Source organism: Ptychodera flava, chromosome 2 (genome assembly GCF_041260155.1).
Source record: "Ptychodera flava strain L36383 chromosome 2, AS_Pfla_20210202, whole genome shotgun sequence".
NCBI classification, from domain to species: Eukaryota; Metazoa; Hemichordata; class Enteropneusta; family Ptychoderidae; genus Ptychodera; species Ptychodera flava.
In genome coordinates this window covers 11,224,659-11,242,742 of record NC_091929.1, presented here as the reverse complement: position 1 = coordinate 11,242,742, position 18,084 = coordinate 11,224,659, and the positions used below count along the sequence as shown (strand labels likewise).

The 18,084-nt window shown below is 38.2% G+C and overlaps 1 protein-coding gene across 1 annotated transcript in view; it reads right to left on the bottom strand.

Moving 5' to 3' along the window:
* Positions 1-13,199, bottom strand: part of LOC139114443 (uncharacterized) — a 51,706-nt gene extending 38,507 nt beyond the window's left edge. The window contains exons 1-2 of the mRNA XM_070676188.1: positions 12,708-13,199; positions 8,293-8,423 (exon numbers count right to left, since the gene is read on the bottom strand). Coding sequence (XP_070532289.1) covers positions 8,293-8,410 — 118 coding nt within the window. The 5' untranslated portion in view covers positions 8,411-8,423; positions 12,708-13,199. The remainder of the gene's footprint in view (positions 1-8,292; positions 8,424-12,707) is intronic.
* Between the last annotated feature and the right edge of the window lie 4,885 nt (positions 13,200-18,084).

Sequence of the window (18,084 nt, the reverse complement as noted above, 5' to 3'; positions counted from 1 at the left end):
TTCATGAAAATTTTGACGATTTCATGATTAATATCTATCTTCCTAGGGGTGATAATCATGTATACAATTCATTCGTATTTTTGATTGGACAAATTATGTAATACAATGAGCTAATCTAACACATTGAAGAGCTACAATAACTACAATAAAAGAACTGTTCTGAGGTCCTTCTTTTAAAGATTATTTCGTGTATTTAGCCATTTTAATAAGGCACTTTAAAGGTATACTGTCACCTGTTCCAATTTTGCCACAGTTACCAGGGAAAGAGAAAATCTAACCAATCACAGATTTTTAACGGATGGCCGCTTTTTAAAAACAGCGCCCTCGCATGGGTATTTTGAATACCAAGGAACGCCCCTTTGACCATATATGGGCATATTTAGATTACAGGTGATTGTATACCTTTTACAGGACAATGTTCAATTAGCTAAGATGTGACATCCTCTACAACAGCCCAGCCCAGCTCCGGTCTCAGTGCCAAAGTCTCATGATCTTGGGACACTGCCATGAATCCTCCAATGAACTGCATGTCGAATTCCTGTTCAAAATATTCCCATACAAATGGTGCTCTAGACAAGCCAGATGGAAAGCAGTCGGTTGTTACACCATAGAAAATCCCGCCTGCAGACCAGTGGTCAAGGAATTCATTCTGTGCAAAGCTTCCATACATCTGAAGATACGGAAAGAGGTTTATGATCCAGCCCGTTATATACGGGCCACCAGAACCACCAGCTATCTGTCGCACAGAAACAGAATTTCAAAAACAAATTAACTTGTTTAGTCACATGAATATTTGCGAGTCATCTCAAAAGACAGCAATTTTTACCCTGGGCATATTTACAATGCAACAGCAAAACATAGATTTGTGTCGATTATATATATAATCTGTCGCTATTCATAATAAAAACACTATCTGCATTAACTGTACATACAATAGCTCACTGAAATCTTCATACATTAATGTAAGGAAAAGGATATCGCAGTACTGCAACCAAGTTCTGAGAAAAAAACATGCGCATTAAATAATAAATAGATAGCTGGTTTAGAATTTATGTTATTCAGTTATTCTCACTTTGTAAATATTGGACCAGAATTTCTTGTCTATGTTCCCACTTGATGCGTTAACAAACTGATCCAAGACAGGTAGCAGTTCCTTAGTCCACCATTTGAGATCATACTGCTCCAGTTGTTCAGCTTTATCCCGGACTGCTATCCAGTCTTCCTTGGTGCCTTCGAGAGTAATGGATGGAATTCCGCACTGAGTATGACCAAATATGTAAAGTAAGACTGCATCGTGTCCATTAAGGCGATATCGCCCACTGCCTTTTCAATGGGACCGGTTGTGGTGAAATTTGGAGTAATGAGATCATAATTTGTTACTCCTATTTCATCTTTAATTTTCTCTGAAAATTCACCGAAAACCTCTGGCCATGGATTGGTTGCCAAGCCTTTCACAAAGTCATCTATTCTCACTTCTATTTTCTTCTTCCCAGAGTGTGAGACAAATTTCTCTCTTAGCTCTTCGAAATTCTTGTTAATGTGGATTGCTAAACCCTGTGTGATACACAACCATATCATGTCTGGACTCAACACCAATGGGTAGTGATTGTCATAGGCCAGGTGTACCGCCTGCACTAGACCGTGTAAACTACTTGAGCTAACTATGATAGCATTGGTTTGATAGCTGCTTTCAATCTTCTGTTTGATCCGATGTGTGAGATTTTCGCTGCGTGTGGTGGCTCGTAATGGCTTTGTTGCAGGTGAAACTCTGTCTACGTCAAATGTCATAGCGGTAACTACAACAGAAAGTAAATTGATAAATAATGTTTTATTATTCGACACACTGATAGATGTCGGATCCTACACTGTAAAGTTAAGTGTTCAAGGATAGAACACCAATTAAACGCCTTTTTGTAACACTTTTTGAACGCGTCTAGACGTTCAGAAATTTAACGCTACGTGTTCAACCAACGTTCAATTTTTGAACACACGTGTGCCGATTTTGAACACTATGTGTTCATCAGACATTATATTGAACACATGGTGTTCCATATCTGAACACACGTTGCACATGAAATGTGTTCAAAAATTTGAACGCATTTACGCGTTCAAAGGGCTGTAACACTTTTTGAACGCATGGACGCCGTTCAACGATAAGTGTGTTAAAGTATTGAACACATAATATGCACTTGTTGAACACATGAACTTTTGGCGTTCAGGGGGTGTTCAAGCCTGGAAATGACATAACGGACCACTGATATTCAGTAAAATTATTTTATTCTAAAAATACACAAAAATTAGTTGAGTAAAATACAATTATTTAGTGTAAAATGGAAAAATAAACATGGCCACTTTGTAAAGTTTGTCAGAGGAAAACACCAACGATGTAAACACCTTCCTATCAAAACATCAACAAAAGAAAATCTTTATAAACACTGTCGATCGTTTTCAAAATATATGAACAAAGTAATGACAAAACAGGTTTAACTTCAATATTGTGGATTATGTTATATGTTCATACTTGTGAAAACGTACAAAAATATCTGTTTTGAAAAAGCTCAAAATTTGTCTTACTTATTGTGTTGAAAACAGTGTTCGTATGAAATGTTTACTCCGTTTTGTAAGATAGCTTGAGACATTTCCTCTTGTATAGACAATTGCAAACTTGGAAAAAGGTTAGTCACGGCTTCTCTGATGCACATGGTACATAGTTGTCCACACTAAAGTAAACACAACATAATGCACAGCATGTCAAGTTGTCACAAAGTTTCACAGTAACACATAACATGCAGAAAGTGGGTAAAGGGGTCCTTGGAGGTGTAAAACCCATTTCCTTGTCCAACAAAGTCCTTCATGAACGAAAGATTTGTTGGTTTGTAATACCTTTAAATAAACTCTGAAATAAATCAGTGACATTTCAAACTCTACTTCTCAGAAATTAAAAACACATCAACTAATTTTGACTTCGTTTCATAAGTTTTTTCTGTATGTCAATAAGCATGTGCTGTTGAACCTGGAAATTTCAGTCCTTACTAAAGTTCACTTGTAAAAGGAAACTGCAGTCTAAAACCAATGGCAAGAACCTGAATGTTAGCCATTTCAACACCAATATAGCAATACAACAAGCGACTTAGACGTCGAAAGAGCTCGCAGTGTTATGTAAAGAATCTCTGACAGCTCACTTCGGGATGGCCTCACCAAAAATGGGAAAAAAGCTGCAAAAAATACACAATTGAAGATTTCACCATGATTTGGACATATCAAATTGAGATCATCCCAAAAAACATGTGTAGCAAATATCAAAGCTATCAGACAGGTAATTTTTAAGATACAAATTTTTTGACCAAAAATGGTAAAAATTGACCCCAAATAAAAACTTGCAGATTTCATCATAACTTGAATATATCACATTCTGATAATTCCCTATGTCTTAAAAATGTCTGAAATGTCTTTTATTTCTCAAAAATAAAAATTTGCATATTTCTGCATAAATTTGAACAATCTGAAAAAACTATCCGCAGAGACTCATGTCAAAAATATCAAAGCTGTTCATTAAGTAGTTTTGAAGAAGATTTTAAAGATTTTTGACCAAAAACGAAAAAAATTGCCATGAAAAAATTAGATTTGAACATTTCATCACAACTAGCACAAATTTTACGAATGTCATTCTTAGGGAGATGTTTACTAAATATTGAAGACGTCGAACCACCAGTAAGAGAGAAGAAGATTTTTGCCAAAAAATAGCAAAATTCGCCTCAAAAATACAAATTTGCGTATTTCACCATAACTTGAACATATCATTAGGGTAATCTCTGGGAACCTGTACTCAAAATATTAAAGGAATCGTACTGGCCGTTTTGAAGAAAAAGCTTGGGATGTAAAAATTTGAGGACGATGCCTCACATTCACCTATTAGATAAGCTCTGCGTCGCTAAAAGCAAAGCTAAAAAACAGTAACAAATCGAGAACAAAAGACGTGTTGAACTACAATACAAAATAATCTAAGATTTGGTTGCAAGCTATGATCAATTAAATGTTACTGGAGCTTAAGCCTTCAAAGACGTGACGTCTTCTTCATCAGATGCAAGGGTGCAATGAAGAATTGAAGCAGAAAGCAACAGAAAATTCAGAGTGAAAATTTCAGAAAATTCAGAAATTCAGAGTGTACATTTTTCACTCTGAATTTTCTGTCGCATTCTGCTTTAATTGTTCATTCCACCCTTGCATCTGATAAGGGAGACTACACGTATTTGAAAACTTATTCTCCAGTAACATGTAGTTGATTATAGCGTTCTACCAAAGCTTAGATAAATTCAGAACAAAAGTACAGAAACTTATCAAAATTCAGTTACTGACCCTCGGAAGTTTAAATCTACATTAGAGATGAACTGAGGTTCTCAAGCTTGTTTCCAGAAAGCTACCTCTACACTCATCTTCTTCAATTTCTGCACCATCAGCTTCTGTAATAACTCTTCGATTACCAGGTAAATCCAACTTTTCACATCCTGAAAATAATGCAACAATAGGTATTATGGCGACATGAGACTTTAAATGAAAGACAGGTGGCCTTATTAAGTTAAGGGGTGACTTTGGTATACAGTGCCTCTTTGCGATACTGTTACAAAATATTGGCTTCTTCTTGTCATCAACTGATGAAAAGTAAAAGAAAGGCCAACTCTCATATGCTGAAACAATAGAGTGTACACTCTGCGATGTTTAACTAATGTTTTATATGCGATCGTGATAACTAAGACGTGTTAGCTGTGATTACGCAGCGGTGTGTGGCATATCGATCACGCTCGGGTCAAGAGTCATCGCCACAGTTTTGCGGTGATGACCCTTGACCCGATCGATCGATCGATACGCCATGGCCCAAAACACCGCTGCGTATTTACAGCTAGTGTATGGTATACAAGCCACTGAAAGTAAAAAAAGGTTTCTCACGTATTTTAGCTATTCCAAAGTACTATACAAATAATTTCAAAGGATAATAATACAGATGCTTCAAAATTCAACACCTTTTACTATTTTGGAGAGAAAACTTACCCTTTCTGGTCTTTCTTCCGCACGATCACGACTTCAGCGTGCGTTCACAAGAAAAATGTCGCAACTTCCGTTTTGATGCATGACGGGATAAGAAGAGGCACCAAACTTGAACACCAAGTGTTAAGGAGTAGAACGCCTCTTGCACGCCGATGTTAAATTAAAACGTCCATGGTGGTTATCTGATTTTCTTTTCCAAATTTCAAACTTTCAACCCGTAATAAACGTGTAAAATTATTTTGTATACTTCCTTTTTTAGAAAGAACATGCTTTCAGTAATTTTAGACCGGAGATATTTTTTCACTTAATGGGAAAATCGTTACATCAAAATCCGTGTACGTTTGCCTAACAGCGATGCAGTAGTAAATTTAATATGGCCATAGTAAGGTAAAAAACACTAAAGATTGTTAATTGTTTTACAGTATTGCAAAATTTCTGTCATGCAGAGTTTTTGAACACTTGAAGGAGATGGTTATTAACACTAAGTGTTCGGGTTAAGAACATCACTGTTAATAATATGAACACTAGTGTTAACAATATGAACACTAGCTGTTCAATTTGAACACTGACATCTACATTTTGAACGCGTAAAGACGCGTCTGGCGTCCGCTATTTTTACAGTGTAGTCGAAGCAAACTGAAGTTTAAGTAATTGCAAAGAGTGCTTCTGTTTGATCGTCTGATCAAGAAATATTCATTGATGTCATTTAGCCGTCGTGCCCTCGCAGCATTATTCCTTATGGTGAAATTAGTATAGCCTTGATAACCGGATGCATACAACTGGAAGATGATTCAACTTTGATGTAAAAAAACAAAATGTTATTGTCAAGTATCATCTCTTATTTGTATGGATAAAAATTGGCCACTTTAATAAGGTTTCTTTTAATTTTGAATCAATTTGCTTTAATAAGATTTCTTTCACTTTTGAATTAATTTGCTTTAATTTAATAAGATTTCTTTCAATTTTGAATGAATTTGATTGAATTATTATACACACGATGTAGATACGATAGAAATATGTACAGTCAGACCGGAAGAAAGTCAAAATTTAATAGTCAATGGACATGTTCCAACACCCGCTATCGAGACAGTGGATGTAAGTTTTCATAACATTTTAGACATCCTGTGTATTTTAACAAATACTTCTCTTTCTTCATTTTACCAATTATATAAACATACACGGCACTGTGTACTGTGTACCAATATTAGTGTTCAGATACCAATTCTAATGCATTCAACAATTAAGAAATACCTTGTCCTACAAAATACTAAATGAGACATTTTCATCAAATGTTCAAATTGTCCATACTTTTATAAAGTTATTGAATTTTACAGTTTAAAGTTTCATGCTCACCATGACATATTTTGCCTTTCGCTAACCATGTCACATGTTCAATCCTGGCCAATCAGCTTGGTTAACAAATTGCACCACAGGGTCAGTATGTAAAGACGATCCACGTATTGACAGGGTCAATTCATACCAATATCATTTTTTAAAATAATTTAGAGTAACAAAGACAATATATCGAGACTGAAGCAGTTTCCTGACAACACAAAATTTACCATCAGTCAAACGCGACCTGTATGTCCTCCCATTGGGAACATAAACAAACAAGATAAACAAAATAGCGTTCTCTGTTATGCGTGTAAAATTACTGGCTCGTAAGTCGGCCATTTTGTTGAATTGATCTACAATTGTTGGTACGCATTAGTATCAGTCGACTCTCACCTATCTTGCCTTTCAATCCTTTCTATCTCTTTGCCACATTTTGTCTAGTGCACACAGTTTGGGATCACCTTTCAAAAGTTGCAGCTGAGCATTACGTGTACCCGTCATTCAGTCACTAATTTCATGAGTTTTGTACTTGCACTCTTTATTTTGAGAAAAATGAGCAGCAAAGTGAAGTCAGACATATCAAACATGTTATTTAACCTTTCCTGCGTCTATCGCCGTCACATTGTATTTGTCATTGTTCAGTTTTTCAGATATCTTTACAACCTACACCTCATTTACCGTCTGTTGGTATACAATCACCCCAGACCAAGAAGGTGTAATCTCTGTCCCGTTTTGTCACCTTCTGCTTGGACGAGATTGAATGAATCAGACAGTAAGCGCACATACATACATACATACATACATACATACATACATACATACATACATACATACATACATACATACATACATACATACATACATACATACATACATGCATGCATGCATACATACATACATACATACATACATACATACATACAGTACGCGTAGAAAATGTATGACAAGGAATACTCGACAACACTTACAAAGCCTAAGATGTTTAGGTATCACACACCTCTAAACTTAAGTTTTGATCAGCGTGCTTAATTTCCTCAAGGCATCTTAAAAGCAATCAATTTTATCATCATCAAAAATAAATATGCGTAGTCATCCTGCAAATTTTGACATTGCAGAAATAAGTGACCTAATTAACCAATATTCGAAATGCATATGGCGCTTGCGTTAACTCTTTGGGTAAAACGTTGTATTTTACTTGTAAAAGAAAAATAGCGTCATACTACTTTATTCACATTTGGTTAGATGTGGTAGACCTAAGTGAGTGTACATACATAATTAAATAGCTACTGGCAGCCTTAGCTTGTAAAAATCATAATGTAAAGTGCGAGAAGGGGTCGAGGGTATGAAGTATAGTCTGCCCATTCAATGGTCTGTGCAGATAGAAGTGCTAATTTTTATGTCAAATCTTGGGATGCAAAACGGGAATTTGGTAATGTTATGTTAACCACCCCTGCAAAGATCAATGGTTCATCCCTTACGTGTTGGCTGTCAACATGAATGAGAGTAGGTCTGATAGCCACCTACTGAAATTATTTCTGAAAATGCAGCGGTATACTTCTTTTAAAACAAAGCAGTCATGTCTATACTAGAAGTGACGATATTCTTGCTGTATGATACAATGTGTCTCAGTGACAAATATTGAGGCTGATATTCTCTAGGTAGTTAACCATTATTTGTTTGAAAGCCGTATACATGTACCTATGGTAAAACAGACCATAAAGGGGTAAGATTTTCCTCTTCTGTCTATAATTGATACAGTTCTGTTTGCCCTGATCACTTTCGTAGTACTTGCAGCATGTCCTCCCGACGTGGCGACAAAGCGCCCTCGACGGACACTGGTGTTAAAAAGGTAACAGAGATGACAGTTAGCAATCATGAATATAACAAGTTAATCAATAACCTGTTTCTACTTACCTTTCTTATTTGAATTCCCTTCTCCATGTTTTCCGCTCTTTATTTTGTCTTTCTCGCCAGCTTCGGTGAAAGCAGCGAAGACGACAAGGACCCCGTGCAGGAAAACAGTTATTCTCATCTTGCTGTTGTGCCTGCAATCAAGATCAGATCCCTGTTCAAAGAATGACAATCGAACTGTGCGATTTTTTTAGAAACGGTCAAGCATTTTAACATCGAAGTAATTTCCCCTCCACTGTCTATGATACTCCAAATGTCATTCTTCAGATCGTTTGTGATTACTGGTCCGTATTAGGCGGTACAATAGCCACTATAACTGCACACTGCACTCCCTTTTGAGCTGCAAAGGGTAATACACATAGAGACAGACAGACAGACAGACAGACACACACCGTCACAGAAGAAGCTTGTGAGATCAGTGGATATATATATATATATATATATATATATATATATATATATACAGAATTAGCGGGGAAAGATGACCCTATATATATATATATATATTATAATATATATATATATATATATATATATATATATATATATATATATATATATATATATACATCGTAAGAGTCGGAGCTTATTTAAGGTAGCTTTCTGCCTTTGTTTGGTATTTTGAGATAAAAACACGATTTTTCTTTTATCCCTGAAAAGTTTTCCTATAAATTGATCTTCCTTGTGTGTAGAATATCTTGGTCGTGAAGTTCCTGTTTTTGGGTGAAATTTTGGAATAAAAATGTACGAGAGGCACAGGTGTACAGTTTGGCGTTTGAGACTACCGTTAAGTCTTGATTGACAAGGGATTACACTAAGCAAGCAGCGTCACAGTATTCACATGCACTTAGACAACATCCGCTGTGAAAATCCCATTAACACCTACCGTTCACTGCGTGGGTCAAGACCATAGAGTGTACCTGGCGAAAGGTGGGTCTTACCGTTTTTCTCATAGGGGTGGCCGCTCCCAAAAGATCATAATTTATTGACACAATCGGACAAGGTCAGACTTATGACATTGTTGACGGTACAATTTCAGATTACAAAAATGGCCCACACACTAATGTTTTATCTGGGACATTTTTGTGCTTTTGTAAAAGCACCAGGAGTGGTGGATAAGTTTCGTAATGTTAAACATCTTTGAAGAGGCTGTCCCGTATACATAAATGGTACGTTCCACTGGCGGCCTCAGTGACAGCGGGAACACTTGAATACCGCAACAGACACCCTTCACATCTTCAACATTCAAGCAACATTCGGCCTCTTTCGGCCGAAGTTTCGGCTTCTTTTGGCCCCAAGACATTTCGACACCCCCGTTACGATTTATTTTTTTCCTTCAAACTTATAAGTAACTGACAGACCAGTCATATTCATAAGAGTGACCTTTGCGTTCTGACCAGTATGACTTTTACAGTGCCGTTTAGGCGCCGCTTTTCAAACTTTGACAGTGTCGGCGGCTATTGCTATTGAAAATGATATTAAACTCTTTTCTCACGGTTTTTCACCATGTTCTCACAAACTTTAAAGCATGTGAATGCTGACACTATACTTCTCAGTGTTTTGATTTGTAACATTTGGCACGAGTTCCCCCAACCAGGTAGTGCCGAAACGTCTTTGGTCGCGTTGCCTAAACGTCTTGGCGTCGGAAATTGTGCGGCCGAAACGACTTTGCGCCAAAAGGTCTAGAACCCGACATTGTCCGTTCGATGAGAATATTGAGTGAGTTGAACAATTTATGAATAAAATGAAATATCAGAAACCGCGGCACTTGAACTACTTAGGATTAGAAAATACAAGGTGGAAACAAATTGCATTGGCTTCAAGACATCGACAGGAAATTTTCCCAAGGCAAAATACGTAGCAATGCAGAAATCACGCGCCACAAAACAATAGCTGCTTTGGTTTGCAGACGTTTTGGCACAATGACAGTGAACTGAAATGTCGAAGTCGTTTCAATCCCGCGGTCCCGTTTTTCCTTGTCCCATTTCGTTACCGACCTTGACAAGGTAAAAACATACGTCGACTAACAAATGTTCATCGTACACCGGACGAATGTGAATCAAATGATTTTATGGGAATGGACACGACAACATTGTTATCAGTTATCATGGCAGTAGCCAAAATGCTGCAGGACCGAAGACAAATTTCAATATGAATTTGACCGTCACAACGTAAACGTAATCGCCCTGAGTTTTCATCAACATGTCATCATTGGTCGGTAAACCATTGAATGAGACGCTTACGGGCTAACTACTTGAATACAGTGCAAAACACCATCCTAATCCTGAAATTTACATGTAATGAAGACGGGTCTGATATCATATTCGCCTGGAATCGATGGTACTCATGTTGGATACGAACGACAGCAGAGAGTTATCTATCTGTGACGTATGACGCTTGACGAGCGGTCTATCGCATGCAACTTGCGCTTGATGACATGACGTACTTTTCTCTATGTTCATGTTTTCTCAACTTCTCTCCTTTGACTTTTATGCCGGCGACAGGCGATTGGCTCATTTTAGCATAAATTACTCCAGAAACGGTCTTCACCCACAGAAATGCTGTACAGAGTGAGGACGAACTATTGTCTCAGAAATTCTCGTAGTTTGATTAGTGTTAATCGGTTTTCAAGGCGCGTGAAGATCTAAAAAATGGCTGCTCACTATAATCCTCGGTTACTCTAACCGTAATGGATCACAGCATGAAGCTGTTCTTTCTTTTTTTATCTCCATGATCACAGACACCGCAAATGTACATCCACATACAAACGCAGATATTTTTGTTGTCAGCCAATATTGTTTTCTCTATATCACTCATCGGGCTCGCTTTCATTCCGCAGCCGTGAGTCGTTTCCGAGGTCGAATCGAATGCTGTCATAAACTTACACTACAGTGTACGCTTGTCATGGAGGTAATAAGTCCAAACGCTCGTGTAGACGGCATCGAGGTGCCGTAGCAGTTCCGACAGTTAGGTCGAACAGTTAATACTCTATTTAAACCTTATAACTAATCAGTCAACAGATTATGCATAATCCCTTCCCTGGCACTCCCCAAGTTTATTTACTCATCAGCTACTGTGTAGATTGCGCTCTAAAAAGAGTACAACGCTCCCAAAATTCACCCATTTTAGCCTCATTTCGACCGTTGACACTGATTTCAATGAGTGAATATACTGTTGAAGTTGAACACTTTGATTTCACTATCTGGTTTTAGTGTTTTGTCGGTTGAGTACATTGTTTATTGCCATTCAAAAGGAAAAACCCGAACCAATTTACTAAATCGCCTTTATCTCAGTTCGGCATTTTGTCACATTGCAGCACGTTCAAAAGAGTTTAACTCGAGAACGCGTGAACGGAAGTTCACCAGATTTTCACAGACGTTTGTCAAGTAGGTTGTCTCCAAAACCGTGTCTCAGTTTTTTTATGAAGATTTTTAAAGTCGAGTTATTGCTGCTTAATTAGGCGGCATTGTAAGACTAATCGATGGATAAACTTTGACTCGACGATGTGAAAAAACTAAGGCCTTTTTCAAAAATCTGAGACACGGTTTTGTAGCCAGTATTCTGAAGACCAATTGCCCGTTAACACCTAAACAATAGCCCCTCTCCGCTCAGACTTAAACTTTTTTACGTGAGACCACCCATTTTCTTTACACTTTCACTAAGATCTTCAAAAAAATTCATCGCACACTAATTTTCTTGATAAAACAAAAAAATTCATAGAAATAGCTTTCAGATGATATATAATACTTGGGTAAAAGTACACATCTTGATGGCAAAATTCACGTTTGAAAATAGGTCGTCGCAAAGGCGGAAAGCTACCTTAAGTGGACACACCTAAGCCTGTTTTCACGTAATTTGTAAACGTGTAAATTTATTCTCATCTTTAGGTATCAAAACATCAGAACATGATATAAACTGTGAATCATTCATTCACGTTGTTAGCTGGATATGTGATAGTGACATACTCAAAGATATTTATGTATTTTCGTTATTGTTCTGTGAAATTTCTTCGTCGATTAGCGGCATACCGGGTAACCATTGAGCTATCACCGGAAACAGACTACGGAGACACGAGCCTAGCGGAATCATATTGTTAGCGTCTGCCACACGAAGGGTGACGTAATGCGTAGCCAAGCGGGGTATAGCACGTGAACGTGTACGCCAACGTGGATTAGGCGGATTCTACGCTATCACGTTTACCTGGAACTAGTATACCTCTTAGGTATACTAGTCCCAGCGTTCACGTTAGAATGACGTGTAACTAAACCTGTCTATTACCTCCTGAGCACGTTGTCTCGTTGAAACTTCGCAAGGTATCACCTGAGAAACAACGTGTCGTACCAGGCTGTGACACCACTATGTGAGACTGTTCAGAAGATTTGGTCTGTGATGTATTTAGGATTCGAACTTCCACTTACCTTTATAGATGTAGTTCCTGTAAAATATGGCGGCCAGAATTCAACAACCGATCTGAGATTACGACTTGTAAGCCCAGGCTCGTAATCTCGAAGTCTCTAACTCGTCTCCTTCCCCTAACTTCACAGCATACGCGATCTGCTTACAGTCATTTAAATGTCTCTCACAAAGGGTGTACGGGGACTTCACTTGCCACTAGCTACGTCTTCGGGAAAAAAGCACTGCTGCATGCTGCTGACCAGGCTGAAACTGTTTAACCAATGTCAAACTGTCAAAGTGATTTACATAGGTCGTATGGCAGTGGGGATTCCCCATACTGCGATGACAACGTTTCACAACGCACCGCGCATGTGCGTAATTACTTGAGCGGTGTCCACTTTTGAACAGTTTGAACCGGCTGATGTCTGCAACAGGAGAATCATGTTCACGGAAAAACAGTTTTAGTGCTTTCAATCAAGATCAACCACGGTCACCTGTGGTCGGTCTACTCCGCTCGGCGTCTATGCCCCCATAGACGTGTGTACATATGCCCGAGAAGTACTCTCAGGCATATGTACACACGTCTATTGGGGCATAGACGCCGAGCGGAATAGACCGACCACATGTGTGGATCAACTTTCAGACATAAAATTTTATTCATAGTGTTACACATGAAGCATTGCACAACTGCCCTCTTACCTTTCAAATCAAATAGTATTTCGGCTCTGATTGCATTTGCCACCCGGACTTCCTGGTTTGAAGGGCAAACTCCAGGTCAGCGGCCGGCGTATCATAATCATAATGCCTTAGGCCTAATCTAGGGCAGATCCATGTGTCGCAATAAATCTGAAGTCAGATACTTTCTTAATCGTCATCATGACGAACGTTTAACATAGCGCACCTTTTTGAAAATATACTGGATGACAATATAGCGAAAAGAAGTCGCCCCGCTAACCTTCGTCTTCCTGTGTCAGCATTTATCAGGTCAAAGGTCGTTCTAATTGTTTACGCCACTGTCTCTCTTTTGTCAAAAGTCATACACGTTCTTCTGTTTTTCTCCGCGTTTAATCTAATACGAAAATAAGGAAGTATTAGACGCCATGATCTGAGAAGTCGAAGTACTAGATTGCAGTACGAACTTTCATCATGTTCATGATTGCATGAAGAAAATACTTGTATGTCTACAAGCGGGCGTTTTACAGAACGTAAGAGCGACTTGTCCCACGGAGGGGTGGAGCATTTGATTTCATGGGGGGGGGGGCTTGAGAATTTGAAAAAAAATCTTCTTGGCCATTGTAAGTAAATAGGTTGTCTGCCCAGTAGGCACGGAAAATTGTTGTAAAAAGTGATTTGTTGCCATATACCCAAAGATAACATATTGTGTCTTCAGTAATCCCTGGAGCTGCCGCCTGCAGTGGTTAATTACTACCGGGCATTCATAGATTGTTTGATATTTAAACTTCTGCATAAGATATATGTTGTAAATTAGGTAGTAGAATATACAAGCGAAAACCTCAGCATGCAGGGATGTATACTTGTATACTTGGGTTTGTTTTGCGAGTTGTTTATAAATGCATAACTGCTTTGCGTCAGATAATGCACTATGTTTGTCGAATTGGTTAATAGGTGTAAGTAATAAACTTGTATACTGGGTGTCTTTTTGCAAGTTGTTTATAAATGCATAACTGCTTGGCGTCAGATAATGCACAATCAATGTTTGTCGAATTGGTTAATAGGTGTAAGTACTGTATTGGGAATGTCAGCACTTGTATGAAGCAATCAAGCAACACTGAGAATCCCTCCTGATGTTCAACTAATATGTCAAAGTGTTTAACTTTCCTCTTGTTCACTGTCTTCTTGCCACAGCCTAAACATATTCAATGTCGGATGGAGAAAATATACTTTGAAGAGATAGGGAGATAGGTACTATGTAGGTGCGTGTTCAGACAACTCGATCTACTGCACAAAAGCTGTTTCATGTGTCTCTCTCTATGATGATTATGAATCTCCACTAGCCATATATACAGGCACGCTCCTCAGATTTAGGTGATAAGTATCAACTGGGCAGATTTACATAATTTATATAATTCACCGTTTTGGGGAAAACGTCACCAGAGGCGTAAATACTCATGAGTTTTTTTAATGTACCGAAGTATATTGCTTTATTACAGTCAGCGAAGTTGATACTTAGAAATTCCCCTAAAAGGCCGATATAATCTAAATCTATATATGCAAATAACACGATTGGAACTAATTTAGGATAATTGGATGGTGAAGTAATGTCTCTTTAATCTGCAAATGTTAAAACACTCCCATCTGCTTTTCTTTTTTAAGTCACACACTTGTTTTATGAGTAATTTGTAATATAAACACAATTGGAACTATTTTGTGATTATAAGATCTTGCGCATTTTGTTATAATCTATTTAAAAATCATCAATCTAACAGTGCTTTTGTGTGAAGATGCGGTCCAATTTCGTAAATAATTGATCATTGCACAATCATCAAATACATCTCCTACACATTTTACAATTTTGTCTAGCTTCTCGCACTCTCAGGAAAGGAGAACCCATTAAATGTAACTGATTTGTCAATTTTGTTCAGGTTTAAGTGAAAATACAAATTCCCTTTCCAAGGTTGATTTGTAGGCATTTGCTATTCTCACCAAATGATGTATGATAAAATTGTAAATTTTTGATGGGAAAATGGCCTTCTACCTTTACCCGTGTCAGTTCTGCAGTGGTGTTTGGGTTTTTTGGTGATTTATCTTTCAAATGATTTGGTAGATGTTAAGAAAATGTCTTGTACATGTATTCATTGCATATACAAGGAAATGAGACCTGGTAAATTTGATGAAATTACCCTTATCTTGTGAGTGTGCTAATTAATGCTGGAAAATTTTGAAAAATCACTGAAATATTTCAGTCCTTCTTTTAAAATTAACTTTTGTTGGTAGATGCAAAGAAATTAAATCAATATCATCTATCTGTTGAAACCTTAAAATATTAACGCTAGGAACAAACAGTTGTTGTCTGGAATTTTTAGAGATGGTCAGAGATGTCTTTGAAGCTTTCAGGGACCACTCTGGGAGACCCTAAATCTTTTAGAGACCACACTGATGTGACCTTGAAACTTTCAGAGACCACCCAGATGGGTCCTTGAAACTTTCGGGGACCACCCAGATGGGTCCTTGAAACTTTCAGGGACCACTCAGATGTGCCCCTGAATCTTTCAAGGACTATCCCGATGTGACCTCAAAACTTTCAGGGACCACCCAGATGGGTCCTTGAAACTTTCGGGAACCACCAAGATGGGTCCTTGAAACTTTCAGGGACCACTCAGATATGCCAATGAATCTTTCAAGGACTATCCCGATGAGACCTGGAAACTTTCAGGGGCCACCCAGATGGGTCCTTGAAACATTCAGGGACCACTCAGATGTGCCCCTGAATCTTTCAAGGATTATCCCGATGTGACCTCAAAACTTTCAGGGACCACCCAGATGGGTCCTTGAAACTTTCGGGGACCACCCAGATGGGTCCTTGAAACTTTCAGGGACCACTCAGATATGCCCATGAATCTTTCAAGGACTATCCCGATGTGACCTTGAAACTTTCAGGGACCACCCAGATGGGTCCTTGAAACTTTCGGGGACCACCCAGATGAGTCCTTGAAACTTTCAGGGACCACTCAGATGTGCCCCTGAATCTTTTAAGGACTATCCGATGTGACCTTGAAACTTTCAGAGACCACCCAGATGGGTCCTTGAAACTTTCAGGGACCACCCAGATGGGTCCTTGAAACTTTCAGGGACCACTGAGATGAGTCCTTGAAACTTTCAGGGACCACCCAGATGGGTCCTTGAAACTTTCAGGGACCACCCAGATGAGTCCTTGAAACTTTCAGGAACCACTCAGATGTGCCCCTGAATCTTTCAAGGACTATCCTGATGTGCCCTTGAAACTTCCAAAGACCACCCAGATGAGTCCTTGAAACTTTCAGGGACCACCCAGATGAGTCCTTGAAACTTTCAGGGACCACTGAGATGAGTCCTCGAAACTTTCAGGGACCACCCAGATGGGTCCTTGAAACTTTCAGGGACCACCCAGATGAGTCCTTGAAACTTTCAGGGACCACCTTGATATGACCCTGAATCTTTAAAGGACTATTCTGATGTGACCACCCAGCTGAGTCCTTGAACCTTTCAAGGGCTTTTGAGGTAAAATTTTGATTTTCTCAGGGATCAATGTGTGACGGACTTTGAAACGGTAAGGAACATGCAGTTGTTACACTCGCCATCGAGAACCATTAAGAAATGACCTTAAAACAAACAGGGTGTACTTATATATATGACATCAGAGAAATATTAGAGTCAAAAAGGTCATGTAAATGGTATCCTATGGATAGCTTTATTTCCTGAGATATTAATATTCCAACAAAAAAAACTTTGAACAAACCATATCAAAGAATTTCCAGTTTGTCCTTCTACATTTAAAATGATTCTAAACAAGTTATCATTGATAATGGGTACTAACTACTTTAATTACAAGTCCGCAGACAGGATAGAGTCCTCTTCATTACTTAGGTTTTTGATAAAAATACTGCAATACAGATGGCGCTCAATGGCGGAGAATGAGTTCCATGGTGGTGAAAAAATAAAACCAATGTAAGCCGCCACACTTATTACAAAAGGTCATTAAAATGAATCAATTAGTACTTAATCGACAGGGTGCTGCCAAACATTTTTGCATACTATCATAACACTGACAGATTATCGTTGGTACCATATTCATAAAGTTTGATGCAGTATTTACAACACTATGAGATCAACATCTGTACCAACTTTCATCAAATTTGATGCAGTATTTGTGGATATATCACTCTAATTAGGAAAGTTAATTACATAAGCAATTACAAATTAATTAACATGACACTGATAAATATCTTTTTCACTGTTAAAGCAATGTGAGCTCAGCATCTGTACCAAGTTTCATGAAATTTGATGCAGTATTTCTTGACATATCAGCCTAATTACGAAACTTAAGTAATTGACATGATACTGCTACATGACGTGAAAGAAATTGATGAGCATATGTATGGAATAGGTCAATGTCCTCGTACTAACTTTGAATGATACTGGTGGAAATATGTTAGAGTTATGGCTCTGTAAATGAAAAAATCGTGACAAAATGGCTGCAAAACAGCCATATTCAATCTTACTGTCTAAAAAATCCACATGCATACGTATAACATAAGTCAATGTCCATGTACCAGCTTTGAATAAAATTGGTTGAGACTTGCCAGAGTTATGGCTCTCAACATGAAAAAACCATGACAAAATGGCCATATTGGATAATATAATGGCCGACCAGTGGATAGTCATTGCTGTACAAGATGGTCT